General features: G+C 36.9%; 1 protein-coding gene across 8 annotated transcripts in view; it reads left to right on the top strand.

The window, feature by feature from the left end:
- Positions 1-7,278, top strand: part of Zmat1 (zinc finger matrin-type 1) — a 69,250-nt gene extending 61,972 nt beyond the window's left edge. For all 8 annotated transcript variants that reach the window (XM_076918623.1, XM_076918622.1, XM_076918621.1 and 5 more), the window contains 2 exons: positions 1,025-1,124; positions 4,592-7,278. In XM_076918623.1, coding sequence (XP_076774738.1) covers positions 1,025-1,124; positions 4,592-5,909 — 1,418 coding nt within the window. In that variant the 3' untranslated portion in view covers positions 5,910-7,278. The remainder of the gene's footprint in view (positions 1-1,024; positions 1,125-4,591) is intronic.
- The last annotated feature ends 18,270 nt before the right edge of the window (positions 7,279-25,548 follow it).

The raw sequence follows: 25,548 nt of genomic DNA, 5'->3' as shown, positions 1-25,548 counted from the left end.
AAATTTCAGTATGCCTAATTATTATTAACTAATCTTCCTATAAGTAATTCATCTGCTGTTTGATTTACAAGAAGGTGGTTCTGGTTGTTCTTAAAATCTCTATGATGCCAATTTATTGCCTTGTGTCTGGAAGAGTGCTGATTTTGTACTTGTCTTGTGAAAGTTGTTCTTTCCTCCTCCTCCTCCTCCTCCTCCTCCTCCTCCTCCTCCTCTTCTTCTTCTTCTTCTTCTTCTTCCTCCTGCTCCTCCTCCCCTCCTCCTCCTTCTCCTTTTCCTCTTTCTCCTCCCCTTCTTCCTCCTCCTTACCAAGAAAGAAAATGGAAAGATTATGAGTTTTAGAAATAAGTTTATCTCCTGCTTCTAATTCCACTGTAGAAGTAGAATAGTTAGGTAGCTATTATACAGCTTATTATAGAGTCTTTTTACAGTTTTTAATTTTACTCATTTTAAATGGCAAGTATTATTTTAGATTTTTACTTTCACCTATTAACCTATATGTAGGCCTCACTGGTTCTCTTTTCTAAAATTTGTGGAAATTGTTTTCATAACTAGTGAACTACAGTGATTAGAGTTTGAGAAAGTAAAATTTTGTAATTTTAAAATTAAACTCATGGGACATTTCAATGTTTGGTTGAGTAGAAAAATAACTAACAGAAAATAAAAAAGAGTGTTGCAGAACTAGGAATAATAAGTTTGTTAGCCATGTTAAGTTTGAAGTCACTGCTATACAGTACATATAGCAGCAGTGAGCAAGTAGATAGCAGATGGTTAAGAAATAAATAAAGACTATACATATAGTGTATTGTATAAAAAAATTCTGGGCATTAAATTTAGAGACTTGGGCTCCAAGATGCCAACTCTACTATTTGCTCCCATGACTGCCAGCAAATTATTTTGTCATTTGGGACCAGTTTTTATTGGGAAATTTCAAGTAGAAAGTTTTTAATAAATTCTTATCTATCACTGACATTATCTGGTTCTAAGCATTTCCATACTGATCTTTTAAAATTCTCTCATTTTATAGCATATAGAATGAGAACCTACGTATGCCATATCTGCAGTATCACCTTTACATCTTTGTATATGTTCCGGTCCCACATGCAAGGAACTGAACATCAAATTAAGTAAGTGTTTTTCTCTCGTAAAAGAAAAGCATTCTCATGTTACCAAAGATCAAAGCTTCTAGTCAAATACTCTTTAATATATTTTCAAACTTTCTAGATAGTCATTTTTCTATGACTTGAACCTAGAAGTGGTAAGTGGTATTTGAGCCATACTACATACTAGTGCCAAGGATATTTTAGCACAATAATGAACCGACAGATCTGTCTGGTAAATTAGTACTCTTCTGAATAGACAACATTATTTTTTCTTTGTAGATGTGCTAAAAGATCATTTCTTCAGGCTAGCCATGTAAATTCAAAGCATCTCAAAATGGTTTTCTTAATTCTAAGAATTCCATGATCTAGTCATTATCTTTACAGTCAAGTATAATGGCTAAGAATAGAGGGCATAAGCCATTTTTAGTCAAAATTAATATATGGTTTTAAGAAGAAGAGAATTTAGTGGACAATTGTAAAGTAATCTTTGTAGTATGGGAAAGGGTCATTTATATTTTGTATAAATTAGTTTGTTGGTTTTGAAATCAAAACATAAAATTTGTTATTTTATTCTATAAGAAAGTATAGTGTTTGGATGTGATTATTTAGAAGCTGTCTTAGTTACTTTTCTATTGTTATGACAAAATACCATTAAGCATTTAATTGGGCTAAACAGTTTCAGAGGGATAAGAATCCATGATGCTGAAACAAAAGTCTAGTGACAGCTGAGAGTTCATGATCTGCAAGTAGGAGACAGAGAAAGAGATAACACTGGGAATGGTCAGAGTCTTTTGAAACCTTAAATTCTTCCTGCAAGGATACAACTCCCTCCAACAAGGCCATGCCTCCCATATCTTTTCAAATGATTCCACTAACTGGGTACCAAGTATTCAAACATGAACCCTATTGAAGCCATTCTTATTCAGTCTACCACAGGAGCTAAATTGTTAGACTCAGCAAATGAAAATACACTTTATACATTAGAAAGAAAACGTTGGGATTTTAAATAAATAACCTATAATATCGGTATATCTACAAAAATAACTGATTTTGAAAAAACATGCCACTCAGACAGTTTATTAGGGCAATGGTTATTAATGGTGATTAGCCACAATATACCAACATACATTAACATTTGTAATATTACAGTAGCATGAGACTTTTCCACCATCCTCCATTTTACCCTAGGCCTGTTTTTTCATTACCATGTATTTCTTAGATAAAATAATAAGTTCCATGGAAATACTTTTATGTATTTATAAAACACACTTGATCATATTTATTCTCCCATTATCCTAATATCTTCCCTAATTGCCCCCCTTTTGCTGTTATGGGAATTTTTTAAATGTCTCGATCTCACATATAAAAGAAAACAGTCAATACTTACTTTCCTGGGTCTGAAGTATTTTACTTAATATCTTAATCTCCAGAATTTTTAGCAAACAATATGATTTTAATTTTCTTCATAACAGTGTTTCTTTGCACATCACAGAACATTCTTTATCTGCTGATGGTCACCTAAACTATTGGATAACATGGTTGCTGTAAACAGTATTGCATCAAGTATTGCTGTGTAGGCATCTCTTGTATGCCACCTAGGATTCTTTTGGGTATATGTTTAAGAGTAATATAGTTATGTCATATGGTATACCATATGTTATAACTATATTACTCTTATAGTTATATCATATGATATACCATATATCATATGGTATTCCATATAGACTTCCATAGTGGCTATATTAATTTAAATTCCCACAAAATATATATTTATTTTTCTCTGCATTCTCATCAAAATTTGTTGTATTGTGTTTTCTTATTTTGTTAATTACTTTTGTTCTTTAACAGTTTGTGCATGTATGCTGTGTATTTTATTTTTACTCTCCCTGCCTCTCCTGTTTTACTCCAACATTCCAAGCCCCCTTTTCCTATAAGTCACTTTCTCCTATTTACTAATTTTGGTTCTGTTTAATGTTCCATGAAGTTTAATTAGGGATGTCTATGTGATCTTGAGTTTGGAACTAACCATCAGAAGAACCTTGTGAAATCACCATTGGGTACACATCTGGATATTATACTTACCCTGTCCAAGAATCTGTTGCTTAACAATGGATCAACAGTATGTAGTAGGAGCTTATGAATCCTTTTCCTCTTCATATCTGACTGGTAGGAGGGTCCAACATCTGTAGACCCAGTGGCAGTGTACACAGCTCCTGTAAGTTCATAGTTATCATATCTATATTTTGTTTAAAAGATGAAATTTTCAGCCGCTTCTCTCATTTACCAGCACTTAGTAATTCTTTCTGACCCATCTTCTACCGTATTTCTTGATTCTTAAATGAGTAGCACACATGTCTAATCTAGGGCTGAGCCTTTATTCTCAGCATATTGTACAGCCATGAGTCTCTGCATTTATTTGCATTGGAGAAGCTTTTTTGTTTAAGGCAGAAAATAGCCTTTGTAGATATAAATATAGATATTTAGATGATAGTTTGATGCTATGTCAATTCAGCTCAACCATCTTATAGTAGTTTCCCAGAGTCCAAGACCTCTTCTATCTTGGGTTTTGGAGCAGGTTTACAACAGTATGCATGGATTCCCTCTTACAAAGCAAGCCCAAGTCCATTTAGGGAGCAACTTTTCTCTTCTAATGTTTTCCTAGCTATGCAGTTTCAGAAAAGCTATTGAAAACAATACGTATTCTGTGACTGTTGAATCAAATACTTTATGCTTAGTCCCTTTGATTTATGGTGTTGTTTACATCTAAAGTCCCTTTGTTTATCTTTATAGTCTGGACAATGCATATATTCTATGAATCAGTGGGGCAGTTGGGATTTGGAGATACTAAAATGCATGGGTTTATTCATCCAGAAAACAAAAGCTGGACAACAGGAAAGCTTTTTAAATGTTTCCTCATTTCAGCAGCAGTGAATTAATCTGAGGAATACAGGAGACTTCTTTGGGGTCAGCTTAATAGTATAGATCATAGGTCTCTATCTTGGACTATATTTTTGCAAGGCACTGGTTTCTGCTGGTTTCACTAAGCATTTTCCTTGTACTGAGAGCCCCATTGAGGTGCATCTTTTCATCCCTCGTTTAATGCTGTGCATTCAGTATTACAGAGATATCTATTTAAGTCTTGTATATGCCTAACATTCTGTGTTCCCTTATTTCACTCTGTTCTTGTCTCCTATTGCACTCTGGTATCTTTCCACAGCATTTTCTCTCCCTGCAGCTCTGCACCTGTGATTTTATTTCAATTTTGTGGACAAATTGGTGTCTCCACTCTGCTGTCTTCTAAGAAATGTTTTTGTGCAAAACTTGTGGCATTCTACAGAGATATCTATCTGTACTATGCATTTTGAGCATCAAATTCTTTTTTTTAATTTATACTATTTAAATTATTATTTTGATCTCTGTTTTGTTTAAACTAATATTTTAGAGCAAAGAAAATATTCAGTAGTCAAAAATTTGTATTATTTTCTTTGTAGAGAATCTCATGTTATCAATCAAGTGAAGAATTCAAAGAAAATGCAAGAGTCTTTCCAAGCTGAATGTGGAGATTACATCCAAATGAAGAATATAGAGCTAGAGCCCGAGGCTCATTTCAGGAACATGGAGGATACTTACATGGAAACCCATGGATACAGAGAAATGGTTGATTCTAGACCCAGACATCAAATGCTTGAACAAAACCTTCCACTTGAAAATTTCTGGGCACACCCAGGACCATACAGTGATTCTAGAGCAGTAGAGGAGCAACCTCATCATTTACCAGCAGAGTCAAAGACATATGACTCTTTCCAAGATGAACTTGAAGATTACATCAAAGAGCAGAAGGCCAGAGGACTTGATCCCAATATTAGTTTCAGACGGATGTCAGAAAGCAATAGGTACGGGGATCACAGGTACACAGAAATGGTTCATTCTGGACAGACACAGAGGCCATGTGAGGAAAGGGTTTCATATGAGGCACCACAGACCTACCAGCAAGAATATAATGAGTCCCCAGTGGAGGGCCAAACTCCTCACTGGTTAGCACCTCAGTCAATGAGGAGAAATGATGAGTTCCAAAGTGAATCTGATGATTACAACAAGGCACAGGAATCTAGAGAATTTGAGCCAAAGACTTCTTTTAGAAGAATTGATAGCTCTTTTGAAACCCATAATTACGGAGAAATGGTTGACGCAAGTTCCAGTCATGGGATGTTTGAGGAAAGACTCCCATGTGAGACTTTCCCGACCTACCCAGATCCATACAGCCTTGCACAAGCAGTAGAAAACAAGTTACCTCATTGCTTACCAGCTTATGAGAACCAGCCAAGCCTAGACACTGATAGCTACTATCAGCTTACCACAGAAGAGTTCTCAGAAATGCCTGTTTCCCTGAGCCTTAGTCAACAAGAACATAACCCTAGCTCATACAGTGTAGACTATGACATTTACAAGCATCTGCCCTCAAATGACAATGCCAGTGCCCATGAAACAAGTCATAAAAGGCGACATCAGAAGAGAAGACGACACCTGGAGGAAGGAAAAGAAAGGCCAGAGAAGGGACAGTCCAAGCATAAAAGAAAAAGAAGCTATCAGGATAAAGATTTAGACAAAGACAAGAGACCCAAGCAAAGTAAAGGAGAGGAAGATAAAGCTGGAGTCAGCTCTGAAAAAGTTAAGCATCGAAGAAAGAAAAGAAAGCATGAAGCATCCTCAGAGAAAGAAGAACGTAAGCACAAAAGACAGAAAAAGAAATCTGTTGAAGAAAGAACAGAAGAGGAAATCCTTTGGGATGAGTCAATTCTTGGGTTCTGAACCTATAATATACCGAAAAGGACTAAGAGAAAACAATATTGGTTTAGATAAAGACAGGAGTAATAAGGAAATATAGGTACAGAAGCAGCACAGAAAACCTTTGGGTTTCTTTGTTTTCGAAATTTGAAATTGAACATGAGAAACAATATACAAGACATCTAAATCCAGCATTTAAGGAACTGTTTTGAGGTAAATGTACTCAAAGAATTTGAACTTTTAATTTTACTTACATAAGAGTGAATAAGAAAACCAGCGGGGGAAAAATCTGATGAAATCGGTGGAGAAATTTTAGATAAAATTGAGTACTTTGGATGAAGAGAAGGGTTAAAGTCAGTGTCCATTCAAGAAAAGAGTCTATCTCTGTGTATGTGTGTATTATATATGTGTGCCTATATATACATATGTGTGTATGTGTATACGTGTGTGATCGTGTGTAGGTGTCCTGTGCTGTGCTCTGCTCTGCTCTGCTCTGCTCTGCTCTGCTCTGCTCTGCTCTGCTTCGCTCCGTTCCACTCCCCTCCTCTCCTCTCCTCTCTCTCCTACTTCCCCACCCCTCTTTTTCTGCCATTCCCTCCTTTCAAAATGTAATTGAAAGAAGAACCACAAAGTCTAAACCTAGCCTTCAAAAAAGCAAGGACACAATACTAAGAGCAGAGAAGAAACCTGCTGAAGAGAAAGCAGAAGATTCAGTGTTTTCTAGTTTGCAGTTTAGTTACCTTAAGGTTGAAAAACAGTTGAAAATTTTGGTTTCCTGAAATTTGTGTTCTTTGTGTATTTGTACATGTGTACAGTTAATCTCTAACAAAGCCAGATGAAGTAAAATTATTCATTGTGCTTTTCTAAAGTCACTTTCTTTGACTTTCTAAGAAAGAAAACTTACTCTATTGCTTATGTATAATACAGTTTTCTTAAAGTAGAGGTGTTTCTACTTTGTCCATAAAGTTGTAATGGAAATAAGTTGTTTGCTCATGGAAATTATGTACTTAAAATGGTGAATTGCAATGTGGTCTACAGCCACACCACCCTGAATTTTCCCAACCTTGTTTGATTTTGGAAGAATGGTCAGCCCTGTGGGAGACCAAACTTCACAGAATCCATTCCTTTTAAGAATTTGTGTTAGTATTGGTGGTATTTTACTACTGTCATGTGTTAACATTTCTGTTTTCTTCAATGAAAATGTATAAAACAACATAGACTTTTTTGTTAAATCTAATTTGCAGTGTATTTTTGTATTTTCTAGTTTTGAAAGTGGAAAATTAGTGTATAATAAATTAGATGATATATACTTTTAAAATGTTCTCCAAAAGGGCTGATAGAAATCGGTCTATATTCTGAAAAATGTTTATATTAAAGTGTTTTAATTTCTAAATACTGCTTTGTGTTCATTTCCATCAAAAGATGATTGTTATGCCCACGGGAGGACAAGAAATGGTGTTGGCCACTAGTTCTCTCAAAAGACCACACATTAAAGCTGTAATTTCACTTATTCCACAGATTGCTTAGTAGAAGTTAGCATTCAGTTTTAGCTTAACTTTGGGTTAGAAAACGACCATCAATGTGAAACTGAAGGAAAAATATAAGTGGTAAAGGATTGTGGAGGTGTGCTAACTTTAAATTGTTTGATTTTAAATTTTTATGCTAGTGCACTATTTTATGATCAGTAATTTCTGTAAGCATTTGAGTATTACTCTGCTACATTATGAAGTATAAAGGCCTAAGATTCCAAATCCCATGATTAGAATTTTAGTTGTACCATCAAGTTACGCTATGATTTTGCCAGGATACCACCAGAATTGAATATGTAGTCCAGGGAGGAAAAATATAAAGTATAATAGTCACTGAATATGCCAGTCCTATCAAACAGCATGCCAAGATGATGGTGATATATCTTCATTTGGGCAAGCCATTTTATATTTTTTCTGAAGTTTGAATTCATGACAAAGAGGTACTAAAACATAATGATGTTTGGCTTTTTACCTAGGTAAGTGAACAGTTCCAAAGCGTGTCAGATTGTCATAAAATCAATCCCTCTTCCATGAGACTTTTAGTATAAGATAAATTTATGCCAGCATACTCTTTTAAGAAACATTTAATATACTGGTGAAAAAGTGGTAAGTCAGGTAGAAAAAGTAGACTGAATTTCCACCCACAATGTTGACAGATTATCTTTTGAACATACATACACACTGCTCACAGAAAATGGTAGAAATCGATTGAATTGGTAGGATTTTTAGAATTTATAGATTAGTTTTTGGATGTCCAAATGTAATTTCAGTTACATTCACTTTGTAAATTGTTTTGTGGTTGAATTGGAGACATTTAAAACTATACCATATTTTGTGAGAGGACAAGGCACGGGTACAGATGAGAACAGGAGGGGTCATGCTGGAGGTGGAGGGAGGGAGTACTGGGAGAGATGACTGGAACTAGGGTTGGGGCAGTATTTGGAAGTGAGGTAGAAACCTAGTGCGATGGAAATTTCCAGGAATCTACCAGGGTGACCCTAGTGAAGACTTCTAGTAATGGGGAATAGATATGTAGCCTGATCCAGCCTTCTCCTGTAACCAGGCAAGACTTCAGTGAACACCAGCCCAGTCATAAAATCTTCAGCCTACAATCTGTCCACATGGTCAATTAATGACCAGTCCAACTTGAAGCCCATGTCACAAAATGGAGCCTATGCCTGACACTACCTAGATGACCAGGAACCAGAGGCAGGGCAGCCCAGAGACCCAGGATAGAACCAAACATAACTGGCAAAAAGTCAATGAAATGATTACTAATGATATTCTGCTATACTCATAGATCAGTGCCTAACCCAACTGTCATCAGAGTCATGACCCAGCAACTGATGGGACCAGATGCAGAGACCCACAGCTGAGCAAGTGCTAGTTGGAGCCAAGGGAACCCTACAGGAAAGGGGAGGGAAAGATTGCAGGAGCCACAGGGGCTTCAAACACCAGGAGAACATGGCCCACAAAATCAACTAAGCAGGGCTCATAGGGGATCTAAGAGACTAAAGCAGAAATCTTGACCCTGTATGGGTCTGAGCTAGATCCTCTGCATACATGTTTATGAATATGAAGCTGGATATTCTTGTGGGACTCCTAACAGTGGGAACGAGGACTGTCTCTGACTCTTGCCTGCTTTTGGGTCCCTGTGCTCCCACCGGGTTGCCTTATCCAGCCTTGATATGAGGGTTTGTGCCTAGACTTACTGTAATTTCTTATGCAATGTTCAGTTCATATTCCTAGGAGGCCTGCTTCTTTTTGTTAAGGAAAACAGGAAGAGATGATCTAAGAAAGAGGGGAAGTGGGCAGGGGAGGACTAGAAAGAATGGAAGGACAAAAAAGTAAAAATTGAGAAAAAACTATCATTCATTAAGGTGCAGAACTACTGTGATCTTTTCAAAATATATAGATTTATTTTGCATTAAAATTAGTCACCAGTTTTAACTATATGGCTAAAACAGCAAAAAATTTTACAGATTCATTTAAATCTTATTGTGAGTGGAGACAAGGAAAAGGTTGCAGTGTTGATTCATTTCAAGAAAGTCACTGGTTGCTGGTTTTAAAAGAGATTTTCTGGATTTTAGGACATGCATGTTTTTCAATCCCCAAAATTTTACATTATCCAGAAAACTTAAATTTCTGGTTGAAGCCAGTGACAAGGACCTGGAGTCTAACTTTGGCACATTTGCTTTGTTCCTATTACCTGCTTCTGATCATCAGATTATATTCAAGATAACACATTTAAATACATATATAGCCTCCAAAAATATTTCATCTTCTTCAGCTGAGTCCTAAATCTATTAAGATCGAATTTAATAGAATCAATAAATCTTGAACTCAGGTATGTAAAGCCAAGAAAAATGCAGTAAAGGAGACAAAGTAGGTAGTGTCTGGTGTGAATAGCCGGCAATACAATTCATTAGGCAAACAGTGGAGAGGGGTGAAGAAAATAACAATCACATGGTACCCGCTGACTTTATAAACCTCACTGAGGCTTTGGGAAAATAGAAGGCTGAAATAATTACCAATTTAAGACAAAATATGGAAGGCTGAACACTTTCTTGATAGCAGATATAAGAAGCTTTCACCTTCATTCTTAATCTCACCTCCTCAGAACACAGTGCAACAAGCTCAAGAACTTCACAGTTAAATTTAAACTTCAAATTTCTATGATGATCGTGTTTCCACGTAATATATGAGACAAAACTAACACTGAAAAACAATTCATTGTTTGTCTAAATCCCAAATAACTGGGTATGTCTTGTATTTTGTATTATTTACTTACTGCAGGATTTAAATAAGAGGATATGGGAGATATTTTACAATCAAACTATAATGCAACATGCTTTCTTCTAAGTAAGTATATCATCTTGATTGATAGCAAGCCCTTTCTGCAAGAATTTATTCTTATTGCTCATGCAGGTAACCAGACCAATACCTATGATCAAATCATAATCTAGCTCAGTCTTTGAAGTGTTACTCTGATGATGCAGAAAAAGAGGGACTATATACAGTCTAAGGCGGCAGTTCTCAACCTGTATGGCACAACACCTTTAGAAAACCTTGATTTCCAAAAATATTTACAATCTGATTCATAACTGTAACAAAATTGCAGTTATGAAGTAACAACAAAATAATTTTATGGCTGGGGGTCACCACAACATGAGGAACTGTATTAAAGGGTCTCAGCAGTAGGGAGGTTGAGGACCACTGCTCTAAGGGAAGTAAAGGACTAGGAGGAGATTTGGTGGTACCTTAAATCTAAGGTTAGATAATCTGTGACAAGATGATAGAATGTCTATAAGCTTCTAAGGTGAGCTGAACAGAGAAGGGATAATCAGGAATAGGGAGTATACATACATCCAAAGAGGGACATCTCATGTGATGCATTTATAACAATGGATATGAGAATGGATGGTATGATCAGGTGCAATCAGACCTGAAAGATAGTGATGAGTAAAAGAGGGCTATAGTATTATTAGTTAGATCTTACTATGGTTTGAATGACTTTTATCCCCTATAAATTCATGTGCTTAAAATTAATCTGCAAGATGATAGTGTTGGGAGATGGAAACCTAACAGAATATGTTTAGACCATGAGAGGCCTGTCCTCACAAATATATTAATCCCAGTATTAACACGAGGCTTGTGAAAGTGACATCACTTTCGGCATGTTTGTCATGTGAAAAGGAGTGTTCATCCTCTTGGAAGATACAACATTCAATATATCATCTTGCAGATGGAGTTTTAACAAATGCTAAACATGCCATCACCTTACCAGCCCTCAGCAAATGTACCATTTAGTACATATGACCAGTCTAACGTATTCTGGTATAAAAACAAAACGGACTATATGGTAGGGTAATTGAGTATTTCTAAGCAGAAAACTTAAGCAAATGCATTTAGCAGGTTGTGTTTGCATCTTATCTTATATATCTATTTGTGTTTCTTATACAGATATCACTGTGCCTATAATTATACTGATTTACTGAGAGTAAAGGGATAAAATAGAATATTCCAGCAAACTGGAAGCCAAAAGATACCAAACATACCATACATTTTCATAAATTGAGCTTAAAAGTATAAAAGCAAACAAGCAAAGGCATGAACTGGTAACAAGGACTTTTTTCTTTTAGGTTCTATAGTACTTCAAATTATACCTAGGGCCTCATTCATGCCCAAAAGGTAGTCTACCACAAAGAAATTATTCCCATAATGATGAAATGGATCAATTCAGCAAATAAATATATGCACACATATGTATGTATATATATATATATATATATATATATATATATATATATATATATATATATATATTCATTAAAATTAAAACATTACAATTCCTTAAGTGGGAGATAGATAAAGTATAATAGAATATTAGTTGATTTATCTATCCACCAAACATATCAAAGTTAAATTGAATCTTACACTAAATGGACATTTGTAAAATATTCTGAATACACATTCTTGTCTACTGTACATGAAATATTTTCCAGGAATTTTATATAGTACAATTTTGCTATGATGAATAAGAATATTCAATTAAAAAGTAAATTATGTAAATGGTACTTTACAAAAACCTGTGGTGTGCAACAAAACCAACAATTTTAAAGGAAGGAAAGGGGAGGGGAAAATGATACAATTATATTATAAACTCAAAAAATAAATGAAATGAAAGAAATTATAATTTTTAAGAAAAAAATCATTGCTAAAGATCAAGAAACTGGGGAAAGAATATCAAGCCAAAATTAAACTATAAATATCAGATCAAATATCAAATAATCTAACTAAATAATAAAAAGAACTGCAAAATTGAAAGATAAATAAACTTTACAGATCTAAACCCAGAATGATATAGCTCATTCCAGTACTATTTGCTTGTTTTCTGTTTCCTGACACATGCTGCTTTGTGTTGCCTTGAACAGCTTTGTTCCACTACATACTCTTGGCCATTATGTTCAGCTTTGGCTTATGCCTCAAAGCAATAAGCCATCTCTCCAGCCTCAACTACTAGAAACCTTAAACAGAGCAATTAGGTAAGAGAAATAACGGGCATCCAAATTGGAAAAAAAAAAAAAACAAGTCAAATTATCTCTGTTTGCAGAAAGCATTCTATGCAGAAACTTCCAAAGTCTCTTACAACTGAAATATAAAATTCGGTGAAGTTTCAGGATACAACTTACAAAATTAACATATAAAAAAATCAGAAGCATTAATTTATACCGATACCAAATTAATTACAAAAGAAAAAGCAATCCCATTTCTAGAAGCTATAAACACAAAGGTAATAAACATGAAATAAATTTAATCAAGAGACTAAAATAGCTACGTAATGAAAATAATTTTTTTAATTATGGTAAAAGAAAAGGCAAAGGGCACAAAAAACCCATATTAATGAATTGGGTGAATCGGTATTATTTTTCAAATTTAATTAAAATATAATAACATCCATCACTCACCTTATTTCCTCTCCTCCATCCACCCTTTCTCAGGTCTCTCTACCCCTGCTCCATCTCAAGCTAGTTGCCTCTTTTACCTTAATTGTTATTGTTAACATATATATGTGAATCACGATATAAACACAACCTGCTAAATACATTTAATGTATGTGTGTGTGTATCAGTTTAGGGCAGACCACTTGGTACTAGATAACCATTTAGGGGGTTCTGTCCTCTAATCTTCCGTTTTCTCCTGTTCTTCAGGTTGTTTTTACACTGTAAAACACGGTCACTTAGTAGAAGAGGAGCTTTAACTTGGTCGGCTGTAGTGGCTCAGACAATTGTCATCCTGCATTCCTGTAGAGACTCTTGAAAAATAATCCTTAGAAGATTGTAAGCCCATTTGGTTACAGAGTAAAACTGAGAGATTGTCCGGAAGGTAAAAGAGGGGGATGAGGAGAGACAGTAAGCAGGTGAGAGGAAGTGGGGATAAAATTAATTCAAGGTGACAGTGACTAGTCTCATTTCCAGGAATGCGGAACAAAATGAGCTTGCAGAAGCAGCAGGGAGCTACAGAAGATTGAAGCAAGGGAACAATAGAAAGGACTAATGGAAAGAATTGTGTGTGTCTGGTTGTGGTGAAAGAGAAACAGGCCCCTGGTAGCCAGAGTTTCTCCACTGCATCTAAAGAGTCTTCTGGTTTTTTTTTTTTTTTTTCAGACATACCAGGGACAAATGGAACAAATGGAGGTATGAGAACCATAGGGAGAGCTTACACAGAATATTTTGTTTGGGCATAGGGGGAAGTTCAGTAAGTAAAACATTTAAAAGATGGTGTAAATACCATCTTTAAAATTAAATGTGAGGATAATAAGGAGTAAAGAAGTGATCAAGGGGAGGAACCTCAGTTAGGGGCGGGGTGGGGGGGAGCCAGAAGCCCATACATAGGAGAAGGCTTGCAGTTGAACTTTTGTCTAGTCCTTGTGTCTTTGAGTCCCATCTCAAACCAGTTAGTCCCCCTTCCAGAGGTCATGCTAAATGCTTTCAAGGGCTTAGGGGCATCCATCCATCCTAACTGCTTCCAGCTAATGAAATGAGCGATATAAAAGAAGGCAGAAGTTAGAGTGCCTCAGACAAGGGCCAAGCCAATGGGCTACTAGAAAATGGCAAAGGTCCAGAACACAAACCAGGAGGTACTCATCGTTCAGTCTCATAGGAAACATTAAATGTCAAAGTCAATGAGGAAAAGTTTACAACAGAATTAAAACAAATTTTGTTTAGTAAGATGAAGTGCAATTGTAAAACTGGCTGGACCATGCATTACCGATTCTGTAGAAGGATAAGGCAGTTAGCTGTCAGATTCCTTCCTGCATACGGAACAAGCACTTGGAAGTTTTGTGAAGAAAGTCTGTTAAAATGTGTATCTGATTGACAGTTCAAAAGAGAAATAGGATAGTTTTGAGTCATTTTTATAGGAACATCTACCAATGCTTCCAAAGACGTGGCTTGGATATCATGAGTAACTTTCCAAAGCTTCAAGTTTGATGATAAGAGTATCTGGCAGCCTCATTTAATCAAGGAATGTGGGTGGTATGGGTATGGGCCCTGGAATTAGCTTTTGCTAAGAGGAAAAAATGAAATCCAGGATAAATGGCATGCCCAATTGAATTAACGTTTATGTCTCATATCAGTAGGGTGGTATGCTTAGGTATAAGGTTCTCCTGTTCAGAGCATCTCATGTGTCAGTTTAGGGGACAGGACAGAACAATTGCTATTTACCTCTCCCTTATTTAGACATGTTTAGGATGTTGGTACAGTCTCTATGATCCTCCACTGGGCAAATGAATTCATCCTCCTATCACGCATGTGAAACATGAAGAGTAATTCATCTTCCCTTTAGATAAGGAGGTTTTCCTGGCCTGGCTTGCACAGCCAGAGACAGAATCAACAGACTGCTAGCAGCTCTAATTTCCCCATCTGTCTTTATCTATAAAGCAGTTAGGATGCAATTTTCTCTTATGGAAAAAGGTTCTACTTGAGCTTAGGAATGTCCTGCCATACAAGCATATTGTAAATTTAACCCATTTTTACACAAGCATTCCAATTTTTTTTGCAACCAGCTTTTTAAATGTGGCTTACTTTGAATATCATTTTATATTAAACAAATTTTGTTACCACAAACATGTTTTGAATTACTTGATTTAGGTTTAGCCTTGACAACATATATGTGGAAGTCTATAAAATGTGAGATATAAATTAGTCTTTCTCTCAATACTTGTCTCTGTAAATGAATTACATTTGTACTTAAGTACAAACATTGTTTTGAGCATATTAAAGACATTTGATCATTTAATTTGATCATTAACTGTTTTTGTCTCCAAATACCTAAAGCTTAATAAAATTACCAAAACCATAAGTGATTAGACATACATTCTTAAGTCATCTTTTAGTATGAATAGATTCTTATAATCCTAAGAACTTATAAATCATAATCATTGTCAAATGTATCATTCTTATTTCCAGTCCTCCACAAACCTTGTATAATTTACTCAGATGTTCTGTGACTTGTTTGTAAAGCTTCTGTGGCTTTGTCTTCACCTGTTATTTCTTAAGACAAGTTTTCATTTGATCATACAAAATCCATCTTGATCCAAAATATTTAACCCTTTATAAGCTTTGTATACGTTTCTCAAACCTTCTGTAACTTAGCTTAAACCTTGTATTTGACATCTGATTAAACATTTTCCCTCATACCTGTGTACTGTTGTTTTTCTTCTATTTTCCTAAATGAGAGTTGAATCAAAGTTGCATATATGGGATTTTGTAGCAAATTAAATTTACCCATACATGGGCATTTATTATTAACTCTTCTCATTGGTAAGTACTAAGCTAACTTTCTTTTTGCTTGGAATTTTATGGCTTTTTAAAACCATTCCTCAAAAGTCTCAGTGATCCTGAGAGAAAGCAAGTTTACATTCCATGAAGGGTTTCAGAGATATCTATGACTGTAAATGGAGGAATATTTTTTTGTAAACAAAAACCAAAAATAGAAGGACCAAGAAGAGGGGTAAGTATTCAGATGCATGCAGCTATAATTATATTTAGCCATGTTTATATATGTGTGTGAGTGTGTGTGAGTGTGTGTGTATACATTTCTCTTGAAAATAATGAAATACCATAAGATCAACTATAACCTCTACTGGAAATAGTTTACCTCTTAGCAGTCCTCAAGCACATAATGTCTTTTACCTGTTCTATTGCTATCCTTCTCTCTTTCAGAATCAGATAGTCACCTTGACCCAGGACAGAGGATTTGGAGAAAGATTTTAAATAAATATGCTTGTGTCAAAAGTGGGCAGGCCAAATCACCAGAGCCAGCTTTTCAGGGAAGTAAAACGGCATGTGGCAATGTTCCAATATTAGCCAAACACAAAAGACATTTGAATCTTTGTAAGACTGAACCCAGTGACCTATGTATCTGTAACCAGTTCCTGTGTGACTGAAGATGGAGGCAGGCAGCCTCAAAAGTTTAACTAGTTTTGTTTTCTAGTATCTGTGACCTAGAGGCAGCCGGAAAACTATAAAATACAACTGAGAGTATCCAGGCTTGGTGAGGCAGAAACAAAAGTAGAAGAGTGTAAAAGTACAAACAAGAGCATCCAAGCTTCAGAGGACAGAAACAAAGGCAGAGCATACACAGAAAAACTGTCACAGTTTAGGGAAACAGACTTGGGGACCCAGTAGAAATGGCAGGAATTCCCTGTAAAACCAACCCCCTCCTCCCACCCCTACCTTAGAAAAATGAGTTTTGCATGGAGAAGTTTGCCTTGCATCTCACAGCCCCTCTGAGATGGCATTCTGGACTCACTGGCTAGCATAGCTGCTGAAATGGTTAGGGTCTCCACAGGGCAGGAAGAAGTAGAAGAGGCTGCCCTGTCTCTGTCCACATTCCAGCTACCACTTCATAGCCCCTGCAGCCACCATGCTCCTTCCTGAAGTAGGATATCCTAGCTTGGACTTCATCTTGACTTCGTGGCTCTCTTTCCACAGGAGCCCTTTGAGTGAAGGGAGATAGGAGTTAACTTAAGTTTGGGCTCTGGATACGATTGCAAGCAGGAGCTGAGTAGCAGGAACTCCTGGGAAGGTTTAAGGTGATCTGGAAGTGATGTGGGGTTAAGGGGCTTCATACTACTAGCCTTCCCCATTTTATGAGGTAATCTAAATTAATTTAGATATTAAAATTGAAAGTGTCAAATTCATACCAACAGTGACCCTTGTCGATGTATGTTGAAGCTAGATGTGGACCAAGAGCCTAACAAATATAGCCAGTCTGGGTCTCCCAAATGGAGCTCCTCTAGATTGACCTGCAGCCAGCCTGAGCGTTTAATGAATGAACATAGACAATTTGGAACTCACAGCTGGTGTGGAATAAAAGTGGAAATGTGTCAAATTCAAGGACAATTAAGTAAGGTCATCTGTAATCCTGATAAAATATTGTTTTATAAGTGAAGCACTCTGTTTTTTCACCAGAAAGGACCCTTGGCTTTTTGAAACTCCCAGTGCTCTGTATAGATGTTCGTGGATAGGGAAGCTGAGGAGCTGAGGAACTGAGGAATGGGTGGCCTCAGGAAAAAAAAAAAACGAAATAGGGGACCTCCAGAGAGGGCAGTGAGATGCCCTCCAGGTCCAGGCAAAGATCTCCAGGTCTTTAGAAAACAGCCTAGTTAAAGGACGTGAGATGTCTGTGAATGTTGATGTTCTGGAATACATTCTAATAGGAGAAACCCTAAAGAAAAAAGTGCATGAAAAATGTAGACAAGCTAGCTGTCAAGGAGCTGTCTGTGAAAAGGAAGAAAGCAAAAAGTGGAACAAGAGCTGGGTAGTAGAAATCCCTGGGAAGAGGAAGGGTGGGATACTGACTTAAAAGTGATGTGCAAAGGGGGAGGGGCAGTATAAATGAGGCACGCATAGAACAGGCGAGGTGAAAGAACTTGAAAAGAAATTATTGACTGAAACTTGGGCAAGACAGAAGCTTCATGGAATTCAAGAAGTCGATGGGAACCCATTTTGGCAAGTTGAATATTGCTGACTAGAAAAAAAAAAGAACAGAAATTGAAAAGTTTAAAGCAGGTGGCTTTAAGCACTTCTCATTATGCACCCAGTTCCCCTGTCAACACAGAGTAGACCAACATGGCCTTCCAGCTATGGCACTCTGCAGAAGAGCCTGCAGCCGAATTCTAATGGCCATGTAGTGGCTGGAAGTACTGTCAGATGGCAGCCTTTGCTTTTTTTTTTTTTTTTTTTTGCCTCCATAGACAAAATCTTCTATATCAAAAGGAACAAATTTAGGTCTATCAAGTTGGAAGCTTAAACCCTTGAGATTTGGTCCCCAGATAGCCCAGATTGTATCTCTTGTTCAGTTTTGTGAATGAAAGCCATCTGGCCAAATTGTCTGAAATCATACTGGCAAGAATTTATGAACTCTCATGAGCTTTAAACAAATAAGACGGGCAGCTTGTATGTCAGGAGACAGAATAGGTAAGTGGTTAAAACCTCCTATTTTGTGTTAGATTTTCCATTCCTGTTGAGCGACATTGGTAAGTAGTAATAACTTATTTGTTGAGGGCTTAACATTATGGTGTGCATACTAAAGGATTTTCCTTGTATTACTGTATTCAGTCACATTATGGAATGGTGCCACTCTTATCCCCATTTTATTGGTGCAACAACTGGAGTTCAGTAATAAATAAAATTGCCCAAGAGCACATATCATTAAATATCACCAAATGTAATCTTATAACCAAGTACTAAGTCAGGCCTCATTCTTATGAAACTCCCCCTAAGAAATTTCTGTCATAGTACTGTATGAGAATTAGAGGGTTGAAGAAGGAAGCTTTGTGCCATGCCTAAATTGCAGGAATTGAATTAATGCTAAGTGGGAAAGGGCAAGCTTGTTTCCCTTCCCCATCTGAAGATAAGTGCAACCAGGCGGATGGGGCTGAAAGTCCCTTGCTGTGGGCTGTTCTTCTGAATGACTCTTACCTTTCCAGCTGTCATTCTTCTGTCTGACTACTATGCTATGATTTGATATTTTTGTGTCAGCTGGAGCCTCAACGTTTTTCCTTTTATTGAAAATAGGTTTTTTCTCACATAATATATTCTATAGTTTCCTCTCCCTCTACCTCTCCTAGTTCCTCTCCATGTCCCCTCTCATCCAAATTCACCCCCTGTCTATCCCTTATTCGAAAACAAACAGGCCTCAGATAGATATTAAGATATAAAATATATCTTATAATTATATTATATAAAATATAAGATTAAAAAAAAGTAACACAACAGAATTGGACAAAACAAACAGACAGAAACAAGAGCCCAAGAACCAGAGACCCACATGTTTTCATACTCAGGGTCTCAGTTTTATGACTCAGTTCATAAAAACTGTAAACTAGAAGCCATAATATATGCACAGAGGACCTGGCACAGACTTTTCAGGCTCTGCAGCAACACATTTTAAACAACAGTTAGCTTTGCAAGTAGAACAATGAAACATGGCAGGGCTATGATTTTTCTCCTCCTCCTCCTCCTCCTCCTCCTCCTCCTCCTCCTCCTCCTCCTCCTCCTCCTCCTCCTCCTCCTCCTCCTTTGAGATCACAATAAAGACACCTCAAGGCACTTTATATAGTGAGGCCAAATGTATGAGACATGGGCCTGTGGGATGCCAAGCGAAGCTATGAAGGTGACTCATCAGCCACTGGAGACAGTTTCTATGTGTGGAGTTAATAGCAGGCTTCAAAAGAGTTTTAGATACAATGAATCATATGACACATCACTGTGTTCCTATTCATTGGCTTTTTAATGCCCTTAGGCATGGAGATTACTCACTCAGGCCAGGAAAAGAACATAGTATCTAGTATTGATTGTCCCATGTGTTGATAAGGTAGTACCTCATGAAGCTGACTCAAAGGCATGACCCAGACCAAGTCCTTCAGGTATGCATGCTAGCAAAGTCATATTAACTCATTTTCCACAGAAGATGAACTTTGTCCCACCTTCCTTAGTTCGTATGTGAGATATATAGCAGAAGAGAACATCTTAGCTCATGAAAACAATTCAAACAATGATAGATGATTTATCGTTTACATTGACACACTGATGAGTAATGGCTTTTTCCCTGTGTCCAGTGCCCTCCCCAGAATGTCCGTGAGTCTTTTGTATGATGTCCCATTATTTAATCCTTGTAAAACATAAGATGTCGCCAAGGTATTTTAGGTATCCAACACAGGCCTTAGTTGAACTGGGCTTGGGGTTTTTTCAATGGCAACATCCTTCCCTCCACATAGTCATCCATCTCTAACTGTCCCCTCCACCCAAACCACTTTGTTCTTGAAGTTATCCTTGCTTTATCTTTGCTTAAGCCCACAGTGCCCACCTCAAGTGCCCCATCAGGAGGTCACCTCTCTGCAACCAGAATGAACCTTTGAAAGTATCTGAAAAGTACATGCAGGTGTTCCCCAAAAGGCATTGTGTGTTCAACTCTATAAATTATTAGAAAGATTAAGGTTTGTGGTAGATAGACTGTTACATTAAAAATATGAAATCTATGTCTAGGTGGAAACATGTCTTTTTCCACACCTAGAAAGGAAGGTTCACCTTAATAGAGTGGAAATTTTTTGTCTTCTTAGAATTCCTTCCCCCTAGTGCATGCAGTCCATTCAAGCCACCATAAGCTTTGCCTGAGTTTGTCTAACCTTCTAAGTTTTTATTCAGAAGATGGTTAATTATTCCTTTTCCTTTTCTTCTGTCTTCCTTCTTTGTCGACCAAAGCCTAAGTATGCTTTTAGATTTCCTAACACTTTAGATGGCTTTACACTTACTCTTTTTTTTTTTCAAAAAAAAAAAAAAAAGCTTTTATATGTATGAACATTTTGCCTGCGTGTACATGCCTGTTTCCCACCAAGATAAGAGAGTGTCAAATCCTGGATTACCTGGGTACATGCTGTCTTTACAAGAATCATTAAATGGAAGAAGGTGGCAGACAGAGTTGCTGTGAAGTGCGCTTATGAGAGAAACATCAGCTAACACTTGGAGTTGTGGAAGGTGTACTGGCCACCAAGCCTACATTGTCTGCAAGAGCAGTAAGCACTCTTAACTGCTGAACTATCTCACCAATGCCTTACTCTTTTTCTAAAGCTCCCCTCTCTATTATGTGGTTGACCTTCACACCAACTCATTTCAAATGGCATGGCTTGTTTTTCTGTTTGTTTGGTTTGGTTTTCCATTTTTTCTTTCTCTTCTCCATCCTTCTCCTTTCCTTGGGGCAACTGAAATTTCTTGCTTGCTTGCCCTGGGGTTTTTATTTTAGATTCTAACAAATTGTCCTAGAGATTTCATTTAAGTCTATTTTTCTCCGTTAATGAGACTAAGACCCACAAAAGAGGATGCCACTGGCATGCCCCAAGATCTTCTTTAATACTTAGTCTGTGTCTTTTAATCGTTTAATCGGCAAAGAAAATGAACTCGTTCCTGTGTGCCTAGACAGCATCAAGACTATCCTAAAAAACATATAGCCCATATGACTATGTTAGCTTACAAAGAGGATGAAATTAATGGTTCTAATTGGGAATTTAAAATAGGGTGATTATCCTTGATTATCTGGGTAGATTACAAGAATTCTTAATGAAAGTAGGTGGCAGATAAAGGTGATGTGGAATATACCTGTGAAAGAAACTTCAGCTGCCACTTAAAAAGCGAAGGGTCACAGGGTATATAATCAGCAGCCACCAGAGACTGGAACAGATGATACTTTCCAAGAGAATGTACCCCAAAATAATGCAGCCCAGATGACTCTTTTGCCCCGGTGGAGCATTGAGATCCATGACGAACAATAGTTAGATGTTTGAACTATGTGAAGCCACTATGTTTGTCCTCCCTATTATGGTTAAGATTTCCCTGGAAGTAGAGAGTGAACCATCAGTAACATACTGTGTGTGTGTGTGTGTATGTGTGTGTGTGTATCCTCTTCCATGTAAGGATTCTTGTAAAGATAGAGTCTACTCAAGTAATCAAGGATAATTGCCCTGTTTTAAATGGCCAATTAGTAACATGAATTCACTAATTTTATTTTCTTTGTAACCTAAAGTAGTCACAGGGTCCGTTTGTTAGGATGCTCTTGATAATGCCTAGGGGCACAGGAACGTATATATGCACATATATATATGTGTATGTATATACACACATATATAGGTATATATACATATATACATACATATATACCATATATGTATGTACATGCATATGTATTTATATTTATATATAAATATTATTATTTATATTATATTTATATAATATAATATTATAATATTATATAATTATTATATATTATAATATAATTATTATTTATATATAATTATATAATTATAATTATATTATTAATAATTATATATATATATATATATATATATATATATATATATATGCCTTAGGAAGGCCAATGCTCACCATTCAGGAGGCAGAGGCAAATACATTTCTGTGTGATTTTGGTGCCTACCTGGTAGACAAAGTGAAATGCTGTCCCCCCTCCCCCCCAAAAAAAGAAGAAGAATTTAATCTTGTTTTAGTGTAGATACCCAAAGATCACTCAGCAGTACAACCAACATTCCAATTCAGAAAAACTTCTCACAGAGCATCCTTGAATGCATTTTACAGTGAGCTTTTAAACTAAAAAGGAACACAGAAAAAGTAGACACCCTACTTGGCAGCTGCAGGGAGAAGTAAAGTAAGCAAGCAGGTAAACAGAAGCCAAAAACATACCATAAATTGGGGCATTTCAATCCTAAGTTTCTAGAATAGGGTTGGGTAGTTTTACTTGGCACTTTACATAGTGGGAGTAAAAAGGGGGAGATTAGTTTTCAGGTTAAGTAAAAAATGGTTTTGCCTGAGACAAACGGAGAAATCTTTGCCCTGCCTGTCATATTCCCTACAGGTCTTAGTGAATGAGTCAAATTGTGCTTTAAAGGGGTATAATTGGTCTTAAGGACCATTAATTTGAATTAATTAATTCTTGGTTTTACATAGTTAAACATACAATTTAAGTTGCAAGGCCCTATCTTTAATCCAATCAGAATGACAATTAAAGGCCCAGCCAGTGTTGATAGCAAAGTAGTTAACCAAGAGGACCAAAAGAACAGAGACATGTACCAGTTATATGATCCATGTCTTTGTCTCCCTTTTTGAGGATTTTCCAAGAACGGTAAGATTTTCTCTAATTATTCCTGATCAATTAACATACAGACAACCAGTTTCTCACAACGCCATACATAGTCCCTTTGTCTCATGAGAAGCAAGTCTAAGCCTCTCTGATTTTGTATAACCACTTCTGAAAGGGAATCTGTTGTTCTTTTTTTCCCATTTTTTTTTAGAATCTGTTGTTCTAATTCAGAAATGGAAATGTTAATACCTCTAGTTCCTTATCAACCTGTCTACTTCCTGTCTATTTAGTTTGTTTCTTTTTTTTATTGTTGTTGTTATTGTTCCAGGTCTATCCAGGAATGGCTATTTCAGGTCTAATCAGCAATGAGATGAGGACAGGCACAGTTCTTTTTAATCTTTATAGTCTATGGTCCATACTGAAATAGATTTTCACTTCTTGCCCATTAAATAGATATTCCTGAGGCAGAATGTATACTAAGACACCTTTCATTGGGAGCTTGCTTGCTTACAGTTTCAGAGGTTAGTCATTATTGTCATGGTGAGGAGCATGGCAGCATGCAGGTTGTCACTGGAGCAGTAGCTGAGAGGTGACAGACCAGGTGACTCTTACTGAAGAAAACTTAGACGGTGTTGTAGGGGCCTGAATAGCTACAAGCACTGAGATCTCTCCCAGAGCCCTGAGACATCTCAGGTTGTACATCTCTTTTGCCCTCCCACTGCATAGCCACAAAACAAAACAACAAAAAGCCTGTGCCAAGAGTTGGAAGTTGGCCAAAGTGGCTAGTGAGGGTCTAGGAAGGATCTCACTGGGGCCTCCAAATGTTGCCAGGTAGAGACTCAATGAGTAATCATATGAATTGAGAGCCTGCTCAGGCAACTGCCTGGAGAGAAAATTTTCTCATAGAGCAGCCTTGAATACATTTTACAGGAAGCTTTTAAAAGCAAAGAACACAGAAAAACTACATCCTGTGTGGCAGTTAGAGTAAAGTAAAGCAATCAAGCAATTTAACAGAAGTCAAATCAGAAGAAAGAAAGAAAGAAAGAAAGAAAGAAAGAAAGAAAGAAAGAAAGAAAGAAAGAAACTATGATATTAGTTAGCTGGGACCTTTCTACCTCAGGTTTCTAGAGCAGGGTTGAATGTTTTTCCACTGGACTTTTCACAGCAGGGATAGAAAAGGGAGGTTTTATTTTCTGTATAAAGCAAAAATTGTTCCAGCTGAGACGGAAGAAACTTTGCCCTGTCACAACCTGACACTGTGTGTGTGTACGTAAGTGTACTTGTGTGTGTGTGTGTGTGTGTGTGTGTGTGTGTCTGTATGTGTGTGTGTGTGTGTTGGGGGTGTCTATATGTAGACAACATCTACAGGATCTTAAAGTGGAAATTTAAAGTGCTTGGTCTGTGGAAGATTGGTATACAGGCCACCACTAGAGAGAGAGAGAGAGACAGAGAGAGAGAGAGAGAGAGAGAGAGAGAGAGAGAGAGAGAGAGAGAGAGAGAGAGAGATTTATATGACGTGTGGGCTGAGGTACTTGGAAAAGTACCAAGAGGAAGGCTGGAGTGCAGTAGAAACCCACTTGCCTAGCACATTCAAGGCTCTAGATTAGATCCTCAGAACTAGAAACAAAACTAAATAGTAAAAACATATTGAAGTTTCACACACCTCTTTTAAACTATATTGTTTTTTTTAAAAATGTCTAATGCTGTCTCTCTCTGTGATGATTTGATTTAATTATGTGGTAGATCTATTTTTTTCAGTCACAATATAGCATTCTGGTGTTCATGCTTATTATTTAGTCACATGTCCATTGCCGGGTAGAAGCCTCAGACCTCAAGTCATATACACAATTTTAAAACATATCTTCTCTCCCCCTCCCTCTCTCTCTCCATCTATCTCAGTGGTGGGTACAGAAAGAATATCCATCTTCCATATTTCAAGCACTCTATAGTCCCAGTTTAAAGTCCTGTGGATGCTTTCTTCATACATACCTACACATGGTGTCAGGTTCATCTTTGCTGTTTTTATTTTTATTATTATTATTATTATTATTATTATTATTATTATTATTATTATTATTATTGAGACAAGTTTTTATTTTGTCACCCAGGCTGGCCTCAAACACATAGAAAACCACTAGTCTCTGCCTTCTGAGTGCTGAGATTAAAGTCCCACTATCTAGGTTTCAACCTAAGTAAACGGTAGTGAAGACCCATACCAAGCAGCCAGGGGGCTCTTAACCTTAAGTAACAGTAACAGGGGTGATAAACAAGTAAAAGAGGTCTGAGGGCTGGAGAGATGGCTCAGTGGTTAAGAGCACCGACTGCTCTTCCAGAGGTCCTGAGTTCAATTCCCAGCAACCACATGGTGGCTCACAACCATCTGTAATAGGATCCGATGCCCTGTTCTGGTGTGTCTGAAGACAGCTACAGTGTACTCATATACATAAAAAATTAAATAAATCTTTAAAAAAACACTTTAA

Source organism: Arvicanthis niloticus, chromosome X (genome assembly GCF_011762505.2).
Source record: "Arvicanthis niloticus isolate mArvNil1 chromosome X, mArvNil1.pat.X, whole genome shotgun sequence".
Classification (NCBI taxonomy): Eukaryota; Metazoa; Chordata; class Mammalia; order Rodentia; family Muridae; genus Arvicanthis; species Arvicanthis niloticus.
Note: the sequence above shows the minus strand (reverse complement) of the source record. Positions and strands in the feature narration are given on the sequence as shown.